We start from the raw sequence: 22,168 nt of genomic DNA, 5'->3' as shown, positions 1-22,168 counted from the left end.
TTCACTCATGCTGACGCTTCAATAACAAACAGCTCCTCTAAACACCACAAGAGCAATTTAGAAACTAAACATTTTCAAATAGGAAGCTGTACCTAGAAACTAAGAAAGAAGGAAGTATTGTACGTCAATAGTACACAAGTTAATTTTAAGCCTTTCTCCTAAAATGTTGGGCAATTTCCTCTTCAGTCTGCTGCAAAAACCACAGGAAGGAAACTTTATTCACGACCCCTGCAAGAAATTCACTCCCAGTGACACAGTTGTAGGAGCTTCGACCTGATGTACAACTAGTGAAATAGGAAGGGAGCCTTACTATATTGCAAACAAGTTCATGAGGGGAAAGGACAGAGGACAGATACAGAACGTGTGCAAGAGTCCTGTGGCAGGAAAGAGACCAAGGAAGGTCAGGATGCTGTACCCAAAAGGAAAACAATGAGGCCAGGATGACAGGCGGTGGGCAGGCAGACTGGCCCACATGTGCAGGGGCTGTGCCCAGGGAAAGGAAGTCTCTTTTGGAACAAAAGATGGAAACAAAATCTTGTGCACGGGAAGAGAAACAGGCTTAGCAACTGCTTAGAGGACTTGGCCTTCACTGCTGCCAAGATGGGCCTCACCAGGCAGGTCTGGGCAGCTATCCTCACAGGCAGGAAGGCAGTGCCAGGCTCTCTGTCTGCCCTGCCAGGATGCAGGCCCCACTCCATTCACTGCAGTAACAGTGCCCTCACAGCTCTGCACAGACCAACCCTCCCTTCTTCCCCACATCCACATGAAAGCTTGTGCTTGGACAGGCTGGGCTCTTTCTAAACCCATGCCTCAGGCCACCTAGACTTTCTGAGACCTCCTTGTTCTGTCATAAAGAATAGTAATAGAAATTACATTCCTTCTGGAAGAAGGAACTGAGGTGCCACCTGTAGCTATCTGACACACAGACACCAGCTAGAAGGAAGAAAACATCTGCCTCCGAGCTCCCCCACACAGCCTCTGTGCTACTCTGGTCCGTGGTTCAGGACTTCAGGTGTGTGGTCACTGTCTTGCTGGCAGGTTGATTATGAAAAGGAGAAAAAGGAAACTGAGCAATTCAGTTAAATGAGAGAGCCAGAATGCTGTGAGAAATACAGCCAAAGCTCTATACTTGTTAACACCTTCCTTTTCACTCCTACAAAAAGTAATATAGAGATACATTTTTACCATGGAAAATTAGTGTTAATTAGGAATTAGAAAAAGTGCTTGCCAAAGAGAAGCTGGGATTACACAGGGAATTTGCTAGAACCAAATCACAGGTACTTCTCACTGAGAGCAGCTTTGCCACACAGACACTGGGAACATCTTGGCTATTACTGGAATGGGATGTCACCTCTGGCCAGTTCTCTGGTTTCACCCCTGGAACTGCTCATGCCAAGGAGCTCTGAAGGTCAGGGACAGAGGCCTCGGGGCTCAGGAAAGGACTCTACCACCGTCTTATGTAAGTCCCAGGCCAGGCTGTCTACCAACAGATGAGTGCTGCAAAGAGCTGCCGAACACCAAATCACCAGAGAGAGCAAATCTCCAAGCCTTGGGTCTGGGAAAGAATCACAGACGCTCGCCACCCTTCCAGAGAAAAGCATTTCTTGGAAGAAATTATAATGCCAGGCCTGAGCATTCAAAACTTACGGTGGAAGAGTCCCAGTCAGAGAAACCAGTCCCAGAGGGAATGTTGAGGGCTCCTGGCAGCAGTAAGCTAGAAACTGCTCTGCAGAAAGCCAAGACGCTCAGGGCATGTGGCCCTCAGATGGAAAACAGCCTCTGATGGAGATGAGCTAATAAAGTTATAAACTCCATGAGAAACAAACCACCACAAAGGAATGTCAGCAAATCTGACACACACATCCATGGAACAGAGAAAACACAATGTCCCCAAGCTCTCCAAAACAGGGATGGATATTCAAGACATTCGAAAAGAGAAAGGACCACAAATCAAATGCCAGACAGGATATTATTAGAAAAACAAAACAAAAATTAGAAGGCTTAAAAAAAAAAAGTATGAAATACAGAAGAATCTGAAAAAGAACCAAATAAAATTACAAAAATAAAAAAGAGTAAGTTGGGAAGCAATTCCTTCTGCACCGCAGCCTGTTGATAACCCTGTCTCGCTGCGTGCTGCTGTCTGTCTTGACGTCACATCCTGCCGACACCTCATTACGGCATGTTCTCAGAGAAAACAAAAACACTGCCACTGATATTTAAAAATGAAATTTTAGTATATGCCTGAAACAAACTGAGGAACAAAGTGGTACACTGGAAGACACTTTCTATTATGTAGCTAAGAGAAAAATGAGAGAAATAAAAAGTATGGGAGAAAAATTAACAAAGATGAAATTCAGAATGAGAAGCGCCAGCAAACGCCCGGCAGCGTGCAGGTGAGATGGAGAGGAAGAGGAAGGAGACACACAGAAGGTGAGAACACAGGAGTGTGCTCAGGGGAAGCGAGCGGAGTCCCGGGCACTGTGTGTAAAGGGAACGCAGCACGGTCACAGGAGTGCACATCCTCATACAACTTAAAGCCTTGAGACAGAAGCACAGCATTAGAGGAACAACAGACCTCCAACCAGGCACCGAGATGCTCAAGACTATGGAACACACTTGGGAGAAAGAGGTGGAACAAGAAAAAAAACTGGAAATAATGAAGGAGGAAATCTACTATTAGCTCATTTTCAAATACTCATACATGGTCTATATTTAAACACCAGCCCAATACCTCTATCAAAGAAAAAACATTAAGAATTGGAAATAACAAATCCTGTGTCCATGAGTACCACATGATTCTTCCTAGAGGAACTTTGCCTACTAGAACAGCACTTAAACAGTGCTTGCATCTGCTGCTTAAGCTACTCTATACCCTTCTTCTTCCATGGCAGTCCTGCTACATCTTACTGCAGATGTGGCAATCCTGAAGGGATGAGCCCAGGGTTTCGATCCCTCTTTGGAAACATCTGGGACACAAGCAAGGAGGAATAAATCTCCAAAGCCCCAAGCCTACTGGCTGCCCTTCTCTCTGGTGTCCTGCACAGGGGTTAGATCATTTCCTGATGTTCCATTTCTCCAGAAACCACAGGACAGAAACATCTGACTGAATGCTCCATTGCAGCTTAGGGAGGACGTTGGTTTTCCTCTCCACATGAGCCAGAGGAAAAGAGTAGTCAGATAAAGATTCCAAGCAAAGATCTACCATGCAAAATGGGCCAGCCACAAGACAAAAAGGAAACGTGGGGAACGAGGTACAAGCCCAACTTTCCCAGACCTCCTGGATTTTTTTTTTCCTCCTGGATTTTTAAGAAAACTTGGCTAGGTGTAGTGGCACATACTTGTAATCCTAGCACTGGGGAGCTGAGACAGGAGGATCGCTGTGAGTTGGAGGCCAGACTGGTCCACATAGTAGTTCAAAGCAAGCCTGAGCTACATAATGAGACCCTGTCTCAAAAACAAAAACAAAAAAACACGAATTCTAGCTATTCTTGGTTAAATCTTGGTTGTTTTTGTTTGGTTTTTTTATGTTGGTAGCTAATACACAGTGCCATTGAAACAAAAGGGCAAACAAAGCCCATGAACAGACTGGATCAGGCACCAAAACCACTAGATCACACGCTGAGCTTGTGCTATACTGTGGGGAAGAGTATTACGTGGATGCTATGTGGCTGGATGTGAGCAGAGAACATTCAGCCTGCTCACTGTCCTACACGGTGACTCCCTATTGTACTACCAGCCTGGAGAAGAGAGATTTCAATAACTCAGACTTCATGTTTCTCTCAAAAGTCCCATTCTTCCCGAGATTCCCTGTCCTGCAAGCAGCTTTGCAGCATGCCTTGTACAGTACTCGTGGTCTGTGACTGCACCTGCTTGATGGGCACAGAGAACCTGAATAAGTGATGTGGGACAGTCATGATTATTTACACAGTCAGTGTCCCCAGCTGCTCCTTCATCTGCCACCAGCTCCCAATCTAGTATCTCTGCAGAGACACACCCTGTCTGCAGACTGGGCCCAACCACAGCCGAGGGGAAAGAAGTGGATAGAACTGCTTCTCTAGATGAATGGAAAAGAAGCTTTGGTTGTGATATCACTGTTGAATAGCAAACTCAAAAAGAAGAGAGACATTTGGCCTTAGGAGACAGGACCGAGCAGTAAGTGACCTGCCATGTCCAGGAGAAGCTAAACCGAGCAAATGATATATTTGTAATATTTTCTGGTCTTACTGACTTTCCATTGTTGGGATGTTTCCTAACCCCTGGGAAGAGCTAAGACATCTTCCCCAAGAGCAGACAAAAGGACCTGTAAGATTCAGATAAACACCTCACTCAGTGCCCAGCCTTGCTCGGACCTAGAAGTGCTGAGGCTGCTGAAGACAAGCTTCAGGGAGAGGCAGGCCTAGGGCCTTACAAACAGCTCCCTTCTCCTTGGCTACAGGAGCCCCAGGGTTGGAAGCAGCGCTGATGTCTGAATCACCACTTGCAGGAGAGCTGTCTTGGAAAGCTGCTCAGCCCTCGTCAGATGTTGCACATTGCACAAGCAAGAAAAACTCCCAGTGTTGAGCCATGCAGACTTGGGGACAGCTGCTTACAGCAGCACAGCAAGGCCTGGGGCGTGTGTGTGTGCGTGCACGTGCGCACTGTGTGAGGTGGGCTGGGATGGAACCGTTACTCTGCTCTAGGTGAAGTGTCTGGGGTATAGTGTGAAGTGGAAAGGAACACATTATTGTACTGATGAGAGTGCAGGCTCTAAAAGAAGTCTGCCTGAGTTTAACTCATAAGTAAGTTATTCTCTCTCTGCCTCAGCTTCCTCCTCCTTAAAATCTGCCTTATGAATTCTCTAAAGACCTCAAGAGGCAGTTAAGACATTTAAATGAGATAATGCACACAAAGTGCTTGGCACGCCACCTGACACCTAATAAATCTTAAATCTTGGTTATTCGTTACTAAGTGGCTATTATATATAAGTGGCCCTTATATCCCAAAGTCTCATTGCAATTGGAGGAGATAAGGCAAGCAAAAGGTTACGTTGCACAGTCCTGTCATTTAGAGAAACAACTGAAAGAACAAGAAAAGCAACCCAGCAGAGACTGCACTGAGGGCACTGGCGAACACCTGATAGACAGTCACGAGTGGCAGAGACCTGCTCACCATTTCCTCTTATTCCTGGGCATGGTCTAAACAAGCCCAGTCTCTCACTGGAATTCAGCTCTGGAGAGCAGGATGGCAGGCCAGGCCCTCCTGGGATACCTGATTCTACAGGCAGGACGACGTTGAAACTACGAGTGGAAGACAGCAAAGCCTGGAAGATGAGAAGGAACCTGAGTTTCTGCATCGCCAGTTGGAGAGATGTCCACTAGGCAGGAGATGCATCGGACTTAAGTCACCAAGAAATTAACTGCTAGCAGGTCAGGGCCAGCACACACTCAGGGATTTATTTCACTGCAGTTTTTATGAACTCCTGTTCCCTAACAATTTGTCAAATATTCTGTACTCTAGGTACTTGACTTAATGTTGGCAAAAATCTACACCTTAAAATATCTCAATTTCATGAAGGTAAATTTTAGTTATTTATATAAACAATAGGGACAAACTCTGAATTTATCTCCAAGGATCTTAGTCACTCCAAGCAAACAGAAAATGCTAGTCGCCCTGCCTGGTCCCTTCTCTGTACCCTGGGTCCAGGACTCTGTGGATATTCTTTAAGTTCTACTAATTCGAGAGAACAGTGCTGTGTAGGGTGGGCAGGAAAGTTAGTGTGCTATGGTTGTTACACCTTCATGCAACCTTGAGGCCATTCTCTTCTTCTCAGAGCCATCGTTAATCAGATTAAATAAATATAGGCCGGTCACCCCTTCTCTCTCCTTCCTTCAAGCTGTGTTCCCACTGCTCCTACCCTGAGGCACCCAACAGAAAGACAGCGGCCACTAACCCAGTACATGGATTGGTCTGGTATCTTGGTGCGGTGTAGGAGAAAGGAGAGATGTCTTTGTCAACAAATGACCCAAAACCCAACCGGAAGTTGCTGGTAAGCTTCCTCATTTCTTCGGCAAGTGCAGTGCCTAGGCTCCGAATATTTTCTAGGTCATCCTTCATGGACAGGGAGAGGTCCATCAGGTAGTACAGGTCCACAGGGTAGTCCTCCACTTGGCGGACCTGCAGCCGGAACGTCGTCTGGTCACCTGTGCCAACAGAGAGGCCATGCATATTAGACAGCCTGCAACCTGCTGGGCAGAAATGACAGATTCTGCTTCAAAGCTGCTCCACCTTCAATTTTCATTAGTGATACTATGCCTCCTAGAAAAATGTTCTTTTGGAAGTGGGGTACCTAAAGGAAACAGGCTGCTGTGGGGGATGACCTGGATTATTCTGCTCAACCACTTGTTTCATTGTTTTTTAAAGGAAGCCTTAGAGCCGCCCAAAAAACTCAACGGATTAAAGTGCCTGCAAGGAGGCGCAGGGGCCGGGGGTTCGATCCCCAGGCCTGCCATGCCAGTTCCGCCCCCGGACATACTGAAACGGCAATTGAGACTGGGTATGGCGGGGCGCACCTGTAATCCTAGCTCTTGGGAGGTTGTAAACAGATGGGTCACTACGAGTCCGATCTATTAGTGAGACCCTGAACACCCTGTAGACTCTTCTCTGAAAATACAAAAAAAAAAAAAAAGGAAGAAAGAAAGACAGAAAGTCTTGCAACCACCAGACTCCTCAATTAAGGTGTTCTGTGTTCTCAGCAGCAAAAGACCCCCAGGTAGTTGACAGCCTGAATCAGACAATCCCACAAAGGTGAAGTGTGTTGGGGGCAGCCCATCAACCACACACCAGAGAAAGACCCAGACCAGACGGGAATGGGTGTAAAATCGCCAGCAAGGAAGGCATTAACAAAAGAGAGCTTGGGCCCAGTGTGGTGGTCCTTGCCTATACTCTAAGCACTCTGGGAGTCTGGGGCAGAAGAAGAGCGAATTTGAGCCTTTCCTAAGCAACTCAGTCTCTTAAAAAGGGCTAGAGATGTAGCTCAGTGAGAAAACCCTGGGTTCAGTCCCCACTACCTGGTCAGGGTGGGGTTTGGACACAAATAAGAGAGACATGAGCAAGTAAAGGGAGACAAGTGACAAAGGCAGTTACTTAAAATACCCCAAAGAAAAAAGTAGTTAGGTCTGTGCTGTCTCACCTGCCTCTACTTGTATCTCTTCTGCCATTCACAAGATAACAGTATTTAGTTCTGGAGTGTGCTTGGCACTTGGGGATATCATAAACACAACTCATTCTTTTCAGAAATTACGAGTACTGGGCTCATGTGATAGCTCAGCAAACTAAAGCACCTGCTTAGGCAAGTGCAGTTCAATCCTGGCACCACAAGCCACACCATCACTGTTCCCAGAGTGGGCTGAGTCACAGTATGCCTATAATCCCAGCTCGGGGGAGGCTGAAAACAGGAGGATCACTATGAGTCCAAGCTGCATAGTGAAACCGTATAACAACCAAATACATTTTAAAAAAGAAAAGAAATTACATGTATCAACTGGATGTGGTGGCACACATACATTTGCAATCCTGTACCCTGACAGACTAGGGAAGCAAGATCGTAAGTTTGAGCTCAACCTGGGCACCTTAGCAATTCAGAGAAACCCTGTCTTGAAATAAAGAATAAAAAAGAGGCTGAAGCTGCAGCTCAGTGTGAAGGCCCTGGGTTCAATACTCAGTACCTCTAAAGAGAAATAAAATAAATGCATAAATATAGTAACCACAGGAAGACAGAGTATAAATTTTAGTTTTTTTAGAGAATGAAAAAAGAAAAAACAGTAATATGAGAAGAACAGAAAAAGAAAAACAGATCTGCTTACTAGCTATAAGAAAGAGAAAATGAAGGGTTAGCGAGATAGCTCAGCAGACTAAGTGCCTGTTTAGGCAAGCTCAGGGACTGGGATTCAATCCCTGGCTCTCATGCCACACTGGGCCTACCCCCGGGCACTCTGAGCCAGCCACTGAGTCTGGGCATGGTGGCACACACCTGTAATCCTGAGCTGGGGAGGCTGAAAACAGGAAGATCACTACAAGTCTGAGTTGCGCAGTGAGACCCTGTATCAAAGGGAATTAGTTCAAAGGAAGAGGATGGGAGATAGCCATGTGCAAGAGCTGTAGCCTTTGCTACCCCCGGATTTAGAGGGGCTCAAGTCAGGTCAGCTCAAATGCTGGCAGACCCACATAGGGGAAATGCTTCTTAAATCATTTCATAATTTCTACAAATGAATCACTTAGAAATTCAGGGTTCAATTCACACCACTAATTTAATCTACCCTGGACTTACTATCCTCTTCCGAACACCAATACACGTCTTGTTCATCCAGAGCAGAGCTGACCATGTTCTGTCTTCTCTATTTACAGATGCACCAGCCAGAGCGGGCTGGCCTTGATGGGAGCAACAGCTCTGCTCCTGATTGGCCACAGCCACATCTTCAAGAAGCCAATCGTTAGCCTCCAGCTGACAGCCTGGGAGAGAAGGCTTCAGGGCTCCTGCAGCACAGAGAACTAAGTCCTCTCTGCTCTTCTCCCACCGCAGACAGGCACATTTCATGAGCTAGACCAGGAAGAACCCAGTGACCAAAAGATTTTAGTTCAAGCTGCAGCTCTGTCCCTCCATTAGAGGTGTAATCTGAACCTATTTCTTTAAATGAGAAACATAAATAGCAATAGTGCCCATTGCACTGACTGAAACTGCATGTGCTTATGTGGGACAGAAGTGCTTTGTGGTGATAAGGGCTTGCACACACGAAGTATAATTATTATAATTACTATGTGTGTTACTATATTCCAGCTCTAAGCCTACCTCTGTGACTTGTTTTTGTATTATTTGAGCTGCCTCAAGACTAATGTCCTTTGAGTTGCGGGTTGGTACAAGCCTATTTTTAAAAACCATCAGCGTCTGACTCAAGCAGAAGAATGTTCAAGATTTCTTCCAGAATGAGCACTGGACTGCTGCCGTGCATCTCTGGTTCAGATCAGGCAGACAGGGCCCTTTGGATGCCAAGTTGCAATGGGGGTGGGGGAAGTGGGGGAGGGGGGATTTGGGCCAGCAGAACTGCCTTGGGCTATGCAGGCCCCACAGACCCAGAGTGGAATAAACTTGCAATCACAACTCTTCCACTCAACTCCATGAGCTTTGCAGGAGATAACTCTCTTGTTATCCCTACAGGAAATAAAAATTCCACTCAACTCCATGAGCTTTGCAAATATTTCCAATATCTGCCCGCTTTCCCCCAAAGCTTCTAGCCGCACCTTCTTCATCCAGAATCCACTTCTACCTTTCTGTGGACAATGAATTACTAACATGTGGGTGTCTCGGGCACAGGATGGGGAGCACCGGCTTGGATTCAGAGGCCAGGAAGCACCCTCAGAACAGAACCCACTCTGGGCTTAGAAACAGGAGAGCTGGGTTTCAAATCCAGCCTGGTCACCGAAGACTCAGAAGACCTCAGGCTCCTCTACACTTGCTGCTCAGTTTCTGCTTCAGTAAAAGGAGGAAGATATTAAGTAGTGCGAGACTAAATGAGATACACATATGATACATAACTCAACTCCACCAGAAGTCAATTATTAAAACAATTTCCTGTAAGGATAACAAGAGAAAATTCTGCCAGAAACTATGATTTTTTTTTTTTTTTTTTTTTTTCTGGCTCAGGCTGCCTTTAGGGCAGATCTGGTAATGCAGGGGGAGGTGGGGATCGAACCACCATATCCTATGCCTGAGTGTATTTGCATGAGCAGGCACACTTAAACAATTAAGCTAACAGACAGGCCTCCTCTGCCAGAAACTTGAGTTTGACTAGCTATAGTGCTGGACATGTTTAACTTTAAATAGTCCAGAACTAAGGCAGAGGGAAATAAGATATGATATGTATGTCCTTCTGCTGGGGGGTTATCTGCTAGGAAATGAGAAATTGTTTTCTTCCTTTTCTTTACTTTTCAATGTTGGAGGTTGAACCCAGAACCACATGCTTGCGAAGCAAACATAACCTCTGGCCTTGTCCCCAGCCCAGAAGTGAGAAATCTCCTGGTATTAAATTCTACTTGATCACCAAGAAAACATGCACACATGCATACACATACAGACACGCACACACACACATGGGCTCCACATGTTGAAAAGGAGTATTTTTCCCACTCTCCAAAAAGGGAAGGACGGAAGATTGAAGGTAGTATCATTCATGCTCAGGAGGAGGGTTTGCTGGCACTTTTATGAAACTTAGTTTTAAGTGACAGGAACCCCTGAATGGGCAATGGTAAAGCAGAGTGTTCGGTCAGCAGGTTTCAGGGAATGGACCTGGCGTGGGTGGTCAGCACCCTGACTCCCAGCAGGGGAGCCTCCATCATTAGCAGCAGGAGGGAGAAGGCCTGGGCACCTTTCCCATCCTTCCAGAACCACACCTGTTCACACACACCCCTCCTGTCACCCTTTCCAGACAGCAGCTTCCCATGCTGCCTGAAACTTTAAACCTGACCCCTCGCACAGGCCCAGTGGGGAGCACAGCCCTTCTCACCTCCACCAGCAGGGCCAGTCTGTCCCTGTCTGTGGCAGCACCAACCCAGGCCTCCCACCTGGATTTGTCATTCCCGGCTGCCTCCCTCCCAACCTAAGACCCCTGCAGGCTCACACCTCTTCTTTCTGGAGCTGTTCCATATAATCCCGGCCTCAGGCCAGCAGTGGGATCAGAGAAACAGGATAAAGCAGATTCCATGGCACAGCAGGGCCCCTGCACCTGGAAGGATGAGGCACCCACAAGAGCCCCTCTCATGCCCTCTGGTTTCTGTTTCAAAGCACCCAGCTCTGGCTACATTTTACACAGAATTTCTGCCACTGCTCAGCAATCAAGTGCAGTTTCTCCTGTTGAAATCAAGTATCAACTAGCAGTCAACCTGAAATGTATCTGTAATCTCTGCTTCTCTTTGCTCTCCCTTCAGTAAAAAGTAAAAAAGGTTAACTATTTTTAGGGACATGTATCAGATGATTTTTCTAAAGAATTTCAGCAGAAATGTTTTAAAACTAATTTTTGTAAATTTTGTAAACTACAAAGTATGTTAAACAAAGAAGTAGTTTTCAGCAGATAAAGTTCTGTTATTCCCAAGTAACTGAGTGGCTTTTGATTCCATAGAATTACCCTCCAGCGCAAGACACTGAAGGAAACAAGGGAAACAGAATCACCTGTGCAACACAGCTGAAGCAGGAATTAGGGTCCTGGTGCCCACCTTTGAAAATGGACTCATAGCTCCTCTGCGAGCTGCAGAAAGAGGCACTTCATATCCTGAAATTAAATCCAGATCCAGCACCATATAACTGCTTCCCTGATCTACACAGGCTGTGGGTGGTCCAGAACTCCCCCATACATACCTCAGAATACTACAGTGACTCTGAACAGATGTCAAGATGTCAGGGAAGGGCTAGGAGAGAGCTCAGCGGTCTAAGCACCTGTCTGGCAAGCGCCAAGGACTGAGGTTCGATCCCCAGTACTGCATGCCGTGCCAGCCCCAGAATCCTGGGCATGTCACTGGGCGTGGTGGCACACATCTGTAATCCCAGCACTGGGGAGGTTGAGACTAGAGGACCACTACGAGCTTGAACTGTGTAGCAAGACCCTCTACCAAATAAAGAAATAAATAAACGAATAATTTTTTAATTTTGTTTTAAAAGATGTCAGGATAGATGTCATCTGACACAGTGACCTCGGTAGTGTTTCTCCAAGCATCAAACTCTAGGTCTACAGTTTGCTTAAAAAGAACTCTTCATGCATCCATTAAGAACTCCTTCACCTTTGTGAGCAGGTTGGGTCCTGGATCCTCCCTAGGAGTGGGAAGAAAAGCCCTCATTTGGGCTGGTCAAAACGCATCTCAAAAGTGGCCAGTCCCTGGTAGGCTGTCTAATGCTACTGACCAATGTCAATTTCCTGGCCTTGAGAACATTCCCTGTACCTCCACCATTACCACTAGGAACAGCTCAGAAGAATACGTAGAGAATCTCTATCATTTCTACAACTCCCTGTGAGTCCAAAATTATTTCAAAGAAAAGTTTAAAATGAAAAGAAAGCTAACAAAGGTCATTTTAAGAGGCTTAGGGATCAAAGCAAACAATGATTTGAAGAAACGCTTTCTAATTATCCCCATGTTTCAAAACCACTGCTCGCTTTTAACCGTCACAGCAATACTTTAAAATTTATGTCTTGGGGGGTAGAGAGACGGCTCAGTAGAATAAGTGCTTGCCTGGCAAGCACAAGAGCCTGAGTTCAATCCACACTTTCGCAAAAAAGAAAAAAAAAAAAAAAAAAACTTAAAAAAAAAATTTATGTCTTGTCTTAAGGATTTTATGCCTGTTATTAGGGATTTTTTAAAAAGTTCTTATCCTGACATAGTTTCCAGTATTGAAATAAAATGGAAAACATAATCCTGTTTTTATATAAAATCTTGCTTAAAATTTGGCAGTTCTTCAAAAAGTTAAATATAGAATTACTATATGATCCAGCAATTCCACTCCTAGCTATATATCCAAGATTATTGAAAACACATGTCCTCATAAAAACCTGTACATGAACTGTGCGTTCATAATTATACTGAAGTGGAAACAGCCTAAAAGCCCATCAACTGAAATGTACATGTGCAAAATGGAATACTATTTAGTCATAAAAAGGGATGAAATACAGTCAACAAAACAGACGACTGCATGGCCACATACACATACATGACACAGGCAAAATCACAGAGTTGTTGAGGGGATTAGTGGCTGCCAGGGGTTGAATGAGGAAAGTGGGGGAAGGGGGGAGTAGGATAAAAAACAACTGTTACTGGGTACTTGGTTTCTTTATTGGATAACAAAAACATCATAGAATTAGAAAGTGGTAAAAAAAAAAAAAAAAAAAAAAGAATTAGAAAGTGGTGATATTTATATAATTTCCCAAACACAGTAAGAACCACTTCATTATTTTTCTTTTTTAAAAAAAATGTATTTAGTACAGGGTCTACAGGGTCTCACTACACAGACTGGACTCACAGTGATCCTCCTGTTTTCAGCTTCCCAAGTGCTGGGATTACAGGGACACACCGCCTTGCGCAGTCTCAGTTGCCCTCTTAGTGCTCCTTGGGGGTGGGGCCAGCTAGGCAGATGCAGCCAGGGATCAGCAAGAACTACTTTAAAGCAGCAGATTTTATGGTATGTGAATTATATCTCAATTTAAAAAAAAAAAATTAAAGATAGGGCCGGCCAAATAGCTCAGCGGATTAAAGTGCCTACAAGTAGGTTCAGGGGCTGAAGGGTTCGATCCCTGGGCCTGCCATGCCGGCCCCATCCCTGGGGCACAGTGAGACAGCAACTGAGACTGGGCAGGTGGTGTGCACCTATAATCCCAGCTCTTGAGAGGCTGTAAACAGGCAGATCACTACGAGTCTGATCTAGTAGTGAGACCCTGAACACCCTGTAGACCCTTCCCTAAATAAAGAATTCTGTTTTAAAAAGAATTCCCCCCCCCCTTTTCTCCTTCAGACTTATCCTGGAACAATAACCTGGCCTTCGAGAAGCATCTTTCATGTTATGCTGAGACTTGTATATGGCTGGCAAAGTCTTATATTTCACTCAACAAATAGCAATTATGGAGCACAGGAGCAGGGTGATGGGAAGGCACAGAATTTCTGAAAGTACATAATGGAAAAACCAGTCCCTACACCCCTGAGAGCCCTCCTCAAAAATGGGGAAGGGGCATTTCACCGAAGTAAACGTGCAGCGAAAACTTCGCTAAGGGCAGCCTACCATTCCTCCCTTCACTCAAAGAAATGAGATCTTCCTGAATCCCTCTCCATAAATATTAAACTTACATTTTCAAAATGTTACTGAGCATTATTGGTTTCAAATGTTTTCATACTGAAAAGCTGGGGACAGAGTTCAGTGGCAGAGCAATTGCTTAGCATGGGGCAGGTCTAGATTCCACCCACAGCACCACACACACACACACATTTCTGTACTTAGAAACATATTCACAGTGGTTCTGGAATCTTAGGAATTCCTCTTTTTTTTTTTTTTTTTAATATTTATTTATTTATGTGTGTGTGTGTGTGTGTGTGTGTGTGTGTGCGTGGCCAGCTCAGCCCACCAGGGGGCAGGGCTGGCTGGCATGTGGTGCTGGGGGATTGAACCGCGGTCCCTGTGCTTTGCTAAACTTGTTGTAAGTAGGTGCTTTAGACCACTGAGCCATCTCACCAGCCCAGGAATTCCTCTTTGAGTGGGAAGTCTCACTCCTTTTTGAGTGAGTCTCATTATATAGTTCAGGCTAGCTTTTTTTTTTCAGGCTAGCTTTGAACTCACAATGTAACCCAACTTCACCTTGCACTCAGGGCAATCCTGTCTCAGTCTCCCAAGTGCTGGGATTACAGGCATGTGCCACCACACTGGGCTAAAGGAATTATTATTTTCATTGGCTTTCGCCTGGTTTTCACCTCTACAGACCGAACATCCTCACGGCTTGGGTGGTCTTCCCAGGGCAGCCATCCCAACCCTATCACCTCAACCTCCCAGCAGTGGGCTCCTCACCTTGCAAGGTCAGCCCCCACACTGAGCACCCACGTTTTACATAAACACAGGGTCATGCTGTCCATGTTATTTCCAATATGGTAAAGTATCACAACGCTGCGTTGGAAACACAATGAGAATGGAGCATACATCAAGCTCTGAACTCTACGTGCAGAAACCTTCTGTGGTTCCAATTGCTTCCTTGGCTCTTCTGTGGGGCTATTTAAAAGCCAGCCAATTGACAATGAAAGCACGTGGCTTCTCTGTTCATAGTCACATGTTAACACTGACTCTGTGTTACATCCACCTCTTTCTTCAACTAAATCCCCCAAAATGAGGATGGCTGTCACAGAGCGTTCGGATTTCCTGAAGAGAACCCTACAGCCTTTGTGAGTCTTCTAGATTCAGAGTTCCAGAAACGCAAGCCAGATACCTCCATGGATGGTGACCAAACCTATAAACCGTTGAGGAGTGTGAATTGTGTCCTTATTTTCAAGGACTATTGAAGGAGAACAGCACACAAGTAAAAACAAGTTATAACTGTAGAAAAATGGAAAATATGAATATCTGTAAATAGAAAGGGTAGAGTAAAAATAAGAACGATAGTGTTAAGGAGGATGGTTTTTCTAAAATTTCTCTTAATCTACTGCTCTACTGTTAATGTGGTAAGAAGGGAGACACAGAATTGACACCAGTGGGAGGCTATTCCAGTAACTACAGGAATATATTAGCTGATCACCATCCCACAAAGAGCTCTGAGGGTTCCTGCCTCCTTAGCCTGCTGTTCACTGCACCAAGCAGCTGGGTGCCACACATGGTAAGGAGATTTGTAAAATCCTACCTTCAGCTCTAATCCCTGAGTAGATGATCTAGCAGTTTGTGTTTTTCTATCTGGTAGAGCCTACTTACACTCTTCTTTGGTCTCCTAGTTTTAAGGCAATATCAAATATTTGTTGAATATATGATAGTTCAGCTAATTCTGAAAAAACACATGGTGTGGAAACAGAGAATAAACCAGGCATAGCAGTGTACACCTATAATCCCAGCACTCTGGGAAGCTGAGGGAAGAAGATCACAAGTTAGAGCCTAGCCTGGGCCACTTAGCAACTTAGTGAGACCTTGTCACAAAAGAATAAAAAAAGTTTGGGGACGTTGCTCTGCGCTAAGGCCCTGGGTTCAATACCCAGCATTACAAAAAAAAAAAAAAAAAAAAAAAAAGTAAGTTAGAACAATAGCTACAACAATGGGCTTTCCTGAGTGTCACCAAGTGCATCACTGCACCAAACCCGCTCCTGGGGCACCGAGCCTCCAACTTATACTTGTACCTGCAGCTCTGGATGTGACTCTTTCAAAATAGCACTTTTACCTTTTGAAAGTTCTTTTGTACAGAGTCTCATAAAAACTTCTGAACAAGCCAAAAGAAATGAGGGCCCCCAAAAAGGGGGGGATTTGGAAAGATCAGCCCCCTCTCAACAGTATGATCCTTTCCAACGTCACCACATGCACATCAAGCCTCCACAGCAGGGGTGGGGAACTAGAAACAACCAAGGCTGTAGGCAGAGGCCTGGGAAAGGCACAGATCTGCCACATACATACTGAGAGGCCTCAGCAGCTGGTTTCCTCATGCTATGGCGATTCCAGCTCCCTCGGAGTAGGCCAGCCTTTGGCACTTAGCAGGTATACAGAACTTGTTAGGTTCTTCACATTGCCATCACCTCTAGGGCTTGCAGGGGCTCAGGGATCACAGAACAAAATATCCCTCTCCAAAAGTTTGTCCCTTCAGAATGCCACTGCGTCAAAAGGATGTTGCTGACACAGAGAAATACTTTTTCCAAAGTGCAATACTTTTCTGGAACAAATTAAATTAACTAGAGGCAAATTCATCAGCATTCTCCCAGAAAAAAAAAAAAAAAAGGAAAAAAACCAATAGCACTACTCATACAGGTATAAAGAGCCCAAATGTCCATCCTGGATGAGTAGATAAATAAATGTGGGGAATACTACAGAGGAGTATCATTCCACTTTAAAGAGAGGGAAATCTGCCACCTGCTACAATAGGGCCAAACCTTGACAGTGTTATGCTAAGTGACACCTACAGACATATGATTGCACCAATTTGCTTACAAGAGGTACCTAGCACAGTCAAGCTTAGAGATGGAGTGGGAGACGGGTTATCAGGCTGGCGAGAAGAGGGAATAAGCAGCAGCTGCCTAATAGACAGTTCCTGTTTGGATGAAGAAGTTCTAGAACCAGAGGATGGTGATGACACACAGGATAGTAAACTACACTGTCTGCATAAAATGGTTAGCATGCGCCTGATGCAGCAGTGCCCAGCTGTAAGCCCAGCCCCTGAGGCACAGGGGCTCACTAAGGAGAATTACAAGTTCAACACCAGACTGGAAAGTTGGGTGTGGTGGCGCACACCTGTAATCCCAGCATTCGGAAGGCTGAGACAGGATCGCTACAAATTTGAGGCCAGTCTGGGTTATTATATAGTGAGCGTAAGGCCAGCCTGCAATATACAACAAGACCCTGCCTCAATAAACCAAAAGAAAAAAAGAGTGGATGTAGCTCAGGGACAGAGTATGAGGCTCAGTAATATGTACACAGGAGGTTAAAATGGTAAATTTTATGCTACATTAATTCTCCCACACTTTTCAAAAACAGCAAAGATCCATACACAGATGGCTGTACTCTGTCTCCCAGGTTTGGAGCCTCTGCTCCCCACGCTCGCCATGGGCCTCCCTAAACCCGGAATGCCCAGCCCAGCCTAAGGGTGACTCACCAGGCCGGAGGTCCACAGCCACCTCCTGCGGAGCCATCTGAATGACATCCATGCCCGCGGTACTGGAGCCCTTGCTGCTGAGAGGCAGGCTGCGAAGGACCCATGCGCTGCTGGCCGGACTCTCGATCTCACCACCACAGCCGTTCTGGAGGAGGTTCACCCTCAGGTCACACCGGGAGGTGACTGATCGCGAACTGCCAAAGACCTGGGTGGAAAAAGAGGCACAGGCAGGAGCTGTTAGGGCTTCTGTCCAGCACATCTCCACATTCCATTTGTACTGCTGAAGCTGGAGACACTGATAATCCCCATCCTAAATGCTTCAGGTTCTAGATGAGAAAGCATCTGTAAACCACAAGTACTTGCTAAAAATGTCCAGTTTTAGCTGGATATGATGGTTCATACCTGTAATCCCAACACTCTGGCAGACTGAGGCAAGAGGATTCCAAATTTGAGCCCAGCATAGGCAATTTAGTCAGACTACATCTCAAAACAAAACATGCTAAAAGGGTGGGCTGAGGGGGTGTAGAGCCCAGTGTGAAGGCTCTTCATTCAATCCCCAGTACCAAAAAAACAAAGGAAAAAGATGAAAGCTTGGTTTCACTGTTATTTTAAAAGTCAAATGTTCACTTCATCAGACAAAGAAACTGAAATAGTCAAAGTTTACACAGATAACTTATATACGCATATATGTGTGTGAAGTAGTAGGAATTGAATCCAGGGATGCTCTACCACTGAGCTACCCACCAACACATTTTTCTTTTATTTTTTATTTTGAGACAGGGTCTCACTAAATCCTAGACTGGCCTCAAATTTGAGATCCTTCAGCCCCAGCCTCCCCAGTAACGGGAAGTGCAGGCACACACCACCATGCTCAGCTAAAAATTACTTTTAAAGATGTGTGGTCTTTGTCAAGGCATTGAAGAGTGAATTTTTGAGCTTTTGAATTCATGCGTCAGCTTTTACACACTCTGAGTCCTGCACAGCCAGTTATCAAGAACAACAAAGCAGCACAAATGGAACCCACAACTCGGGCATCCACTCCCTGAAGTGGGTCAAGGGGAACAGAGGAAAGAAAGGGGAAGATCTCTGAGAAAACATACATCGTAGCATCAGTGACTGCATCACACTCTTCTAAGCTTGTATGCCTAAATCGCTAAATATAAGAAAAATGTCCCACAGTATTTCAACATAATCATGATAAGTATTTGATGAAGACCAAGCACAAATTCCAAAACACTTATACTAAGAAAAAACCAAAAAACAGATTATAGCTGCACTAGGAGTCAGAAGAAAAAATTAAAAATGAGATATGAGAGCAGAGGAATCGAACATTTTTTGTTTTCATCTTTACTGTAGCTTACACGATGAGTCTACTGATAGGAGCTATGTTTATGGCTCTATGCTGGACTTTGGAGAAAGCTAAACAACTGAACAATTCAACCTAATTTAAGGTACCCCAAGTTCGAGGCATTGATTTTAAAGTAAAGCCAGCTATTATAAAATATGACGCCTGGATGTGCGTATAAAACTCTTAGGGAAAGGAGTTTTTAGTGGCAAAATAAGCCCAGGCTCCTCTCTGAACACCCTGTCCCTAGAAGTGTGGAAATGCAACCCCTTCTCCAGCTGGCCGGATGCTAGCCCTGGGTTATGTAGCTCTCACCGTGGCTGGAGAAGTTAGGACAGCAATTTCTTCTCCTCCCTCCATGGCACTTCTCTGGAAAGCCTCGGATGAGTCAGTGTCCTTGGACTGCTGCAGTCTAGCTACACAGGACCTCAGACTCAGAGGGATGCACCCTCGCCAGGGTCTCCAGAGTCCCAGGACTAAAGCCCTTAGAATCTCTCTAAAATGTGACACCTAAAAGTCATCACCATCGTGGTTTAACACAGTCCTTGAAACATTAGCTAGAGCAGTCAGTCAAGAGAAACAAAAGGGATACAGACAGAAAAGGCCGAATTCAAGATATCATCATATTTGCAGATGGCATGATCATTTACTTACAAGACCCCAAAACTCGGGCAAAAGACGCCCAGAATTGATAATCAAAATTCAACAGTATACGGGCTGGTGAGATGGCTCAGTGGTCTAAAGCACCTACTTAGAACAAGCTTAGCAAAGCACAGGACCGCAGTTCAATCCCCCAGCACCACATGCCAGCCAGCCCCACCCCCTGGTGGGCTGAGCTGGCCACACACACACACACACACTCTAAATAAATAAATAAATAAATAAATCTTTAAAAAAAAATTCAGCAGTATAGCAGAATATAAAATAACACATAAAAATCAATAGTATTCCAACATACACTAACAATAAGCTCACTGAAAAAGCAATCAGGAAAATACCATTCGCAATAGTATCAAAAATAAATAAATAAATAAATAAAGATTAACCCAACTAAAGAAATTAGGTTAGGTATTAACCTAATTAAGGAAATGAAAGACCACAACAATTAAAATCACATCAGACTGAAAAAAGAAAGAGAGGGCATCAGAAAATGGAAAAATATCTCCATTCCTGAATAGGCAGAACCCACATAATCAAAACAGCTACGCAGTACTTCCACTAAAGCGACACAGAATTAATGCAGTCCCAATCAAAATGCCATTATCATTTCTCACAGAGCTACAAAAAACAATCTTAAAATTTTTACGGAGTCAAAAGAGACTAAGAATAACAAAAGCAATTCTGGGTAACAAAAGCAAAGCAGGTAGTATCACAATCCCAGACTGAAGACTGATTAAAACAGCATGGTACTGCCACAAAAACGGCTTTATGGATCAATGGAAGAAAGCAGAAGCAGAACAACTCAGGCAGATGCACTGGAAGAAAGATGGACTCTTTAATGAACAGTGCTCAGAAAATTGGACACCCACATGCAGAAGTCTGAGTCTAGGCCAGTGACAGCAAACTCTACAGAGCTTTCAATGACACAAGCAGTCTGCTGCAGCAAAAGTGCCATAGGTTCCTGCCACTGGTGTAAACCCACATCTCACACCATGCACTAAACTAAAATCAGAATGGATCAAACATCTAAATATTAAAACAGAAACACTAATCTGCCTGAAAATAACATAGGTACAACTCTTGAAGACACAGATATAGGAAGACTTTATAAGTGGAACTCCAATGGTACAAGAAATAATACTAAGAATCAAAAAAATAGGATCACATCAAATTAAGAATCTGCACAGCAAAGGAAACCACAGAGTGAAGAGACAGCCTACAGAATGGGGGCAAAAACTGGCAGCTGTTCCACGGACAGAGGACTAACACCAAGAATATATAAGCTGCTATTTTCAATAAACCGATAGAAATTAGTATAATTATCTTAACTATCGTGTATGTACATATATGTATATGTGTGTGTGTGTGTGTGTATATATATATATATATATATATATATATATATATATTCCCCTCTCTCTTCCTTTCCTTTCCTTTCCTTTCCTTTCCTTTCCTTTCCTTTCCTTTCCTTTCCTTTCCTTTCCTTTCCTTTCCTTTCCTTTCTCTTCCTTTCCTTTCCTTTCTTTTTCTCCCTTCCCTCATCCCATTTGTTCTTTCCTTTTGAGCAGTTTCTTTACACATATCTGTTGTCCCTTTTGCACCTTATTTACTGTCAGGTTCTTACACTAGGCAGACAATACTTTGAAGACAACAATATGCAATATAAAACAACTGTTGATCTTGGTTTTTGAAATTCTGTATCATTTCCAATTTTTTTATTATTTTTTATTCTCTTTAAAATAAAAAATAAAAAACTCAAAAAAATTATAGACTCCCCTGCAAGGTAAAAGACCCGATCAAAAAAGTGGGCAGCTGAGATGAACAGCTACCTCTCAGAAGTACAAATGGCCAACAAATACACAACAATGCTCATCATCTCTGCCCATCAGAGAAATGCAAATTAAAACTACACAAATAGCATCTTATTCCAGAAAAAAATGGCTATTGTCAAAAAACTAAGAACAAATGCTGGTGAGGATGTAGGGAAGGAAGAAATTCTACTACACTGTTGAGAATGTAAATTAGTACAACACCATGCAAGTCAGTGTGCAGATTCCTCAAAAAACTAAAAACAGAAATTCCATTCGATCTAGCTACTCCACTTCTAGGTATTGTCCCAAAAGAATTAAAATCCTATTACAAGGACATACACTCATGATGATAGCAGCACAATTCCCAATAGCTAGATCGTGGAAACAGCACATATCCATCAACAGACGAATGGATAAGGACAATGCGTTTATACACAATGAAGTACTATGCTGCCAAAAAAGATAAACTTGAGGCATTAGTAGGTAAATGGATACAATTTGAGAACATAATGCTATTAAATAAGTCAAGCACAGAACTCAAATATCACATGGCTTCTCATATATGAGAAACAATATATAGCAGAGAACTTCACCCAAGCTTCTCATGTAGCCTGCTCAGCGGGACCCACTACCCACCTTATTCCCAGTGCTATGGCTTAAACCCAGGGCCTTGCACATGCTAGACAAGTGCTCTGCCACTGACCTACATAACTCTAGTCCCTTTTTTATTTTTTCTTTTTAAGGTAGGGTTTCACAGTGCAACTCAGGCTAACCTGGAACTCACTTTGTAGCCCAGGGAAGCACTGTGCCTCTGAGCTATAACCCCGGCCCGTCAACTCTGTGGCCCAGACTGGTTTTAACTCACAGTGATACATACTCCTGCCTCAACCTTCCAAGTGCTGGGATTATGGACATGAGCCACCACACCCAGCCAACTCCAGCCATTTAAAAATGTTTGTTTATTTAAATGTTTATTTAAAGACAGGGCCTAAATTGCTCAGGCTGACCTAGAACTTGCTATCCTC

General features: G+C 44.2%; 1 protein-coding gene across 2 annotated transcripts in view; it reads right to left on the bottom strand.

The window, feature by feature from the left end:
* Itgb5 (integrin subunit beta 5) overlaps positions 1-22,168 on the bottom strand; it is a 127,581-nt gene that overhangs the window by 88,437 nt on the left and 16,976 nt on the right. For both annotated transcript variants that reach the window (XM_012517149.2, XM_023702174.1), the window contains exons 3-4: positions 17,328-17,532; positions 5,930-6,179 (exon numbers count right to left, since the gene is read on the bottom strand). In XM_012517149.2, the coding sequence (XP_012372603.2) occupies positions 5,930-6,179; positions 17,328-17,532 (455 nt within the window). The remainder of the gene's footprint in view (positions 1-5,929; positions 6,180-17,327; positions 17,533-22,168) is intronic.

Source organism: Octodon degus, unplaced genomic scaffold (assembly GCF_000260255.1).
Source record: "Octodon degus isolate 3935 unplaced genomic scaffold, OctDeg1.0 scaffold00147, whole genome shotgun sequence".
Lineage (NCBI taxonomy): Eukaryota > Metazoa > Chordata > Mammalia > Rodentia > Octodontidae > Octodon > Octodon degus.
This window is presented reverse-complemented; position numbering and strand designations above follow the sequence as displayed.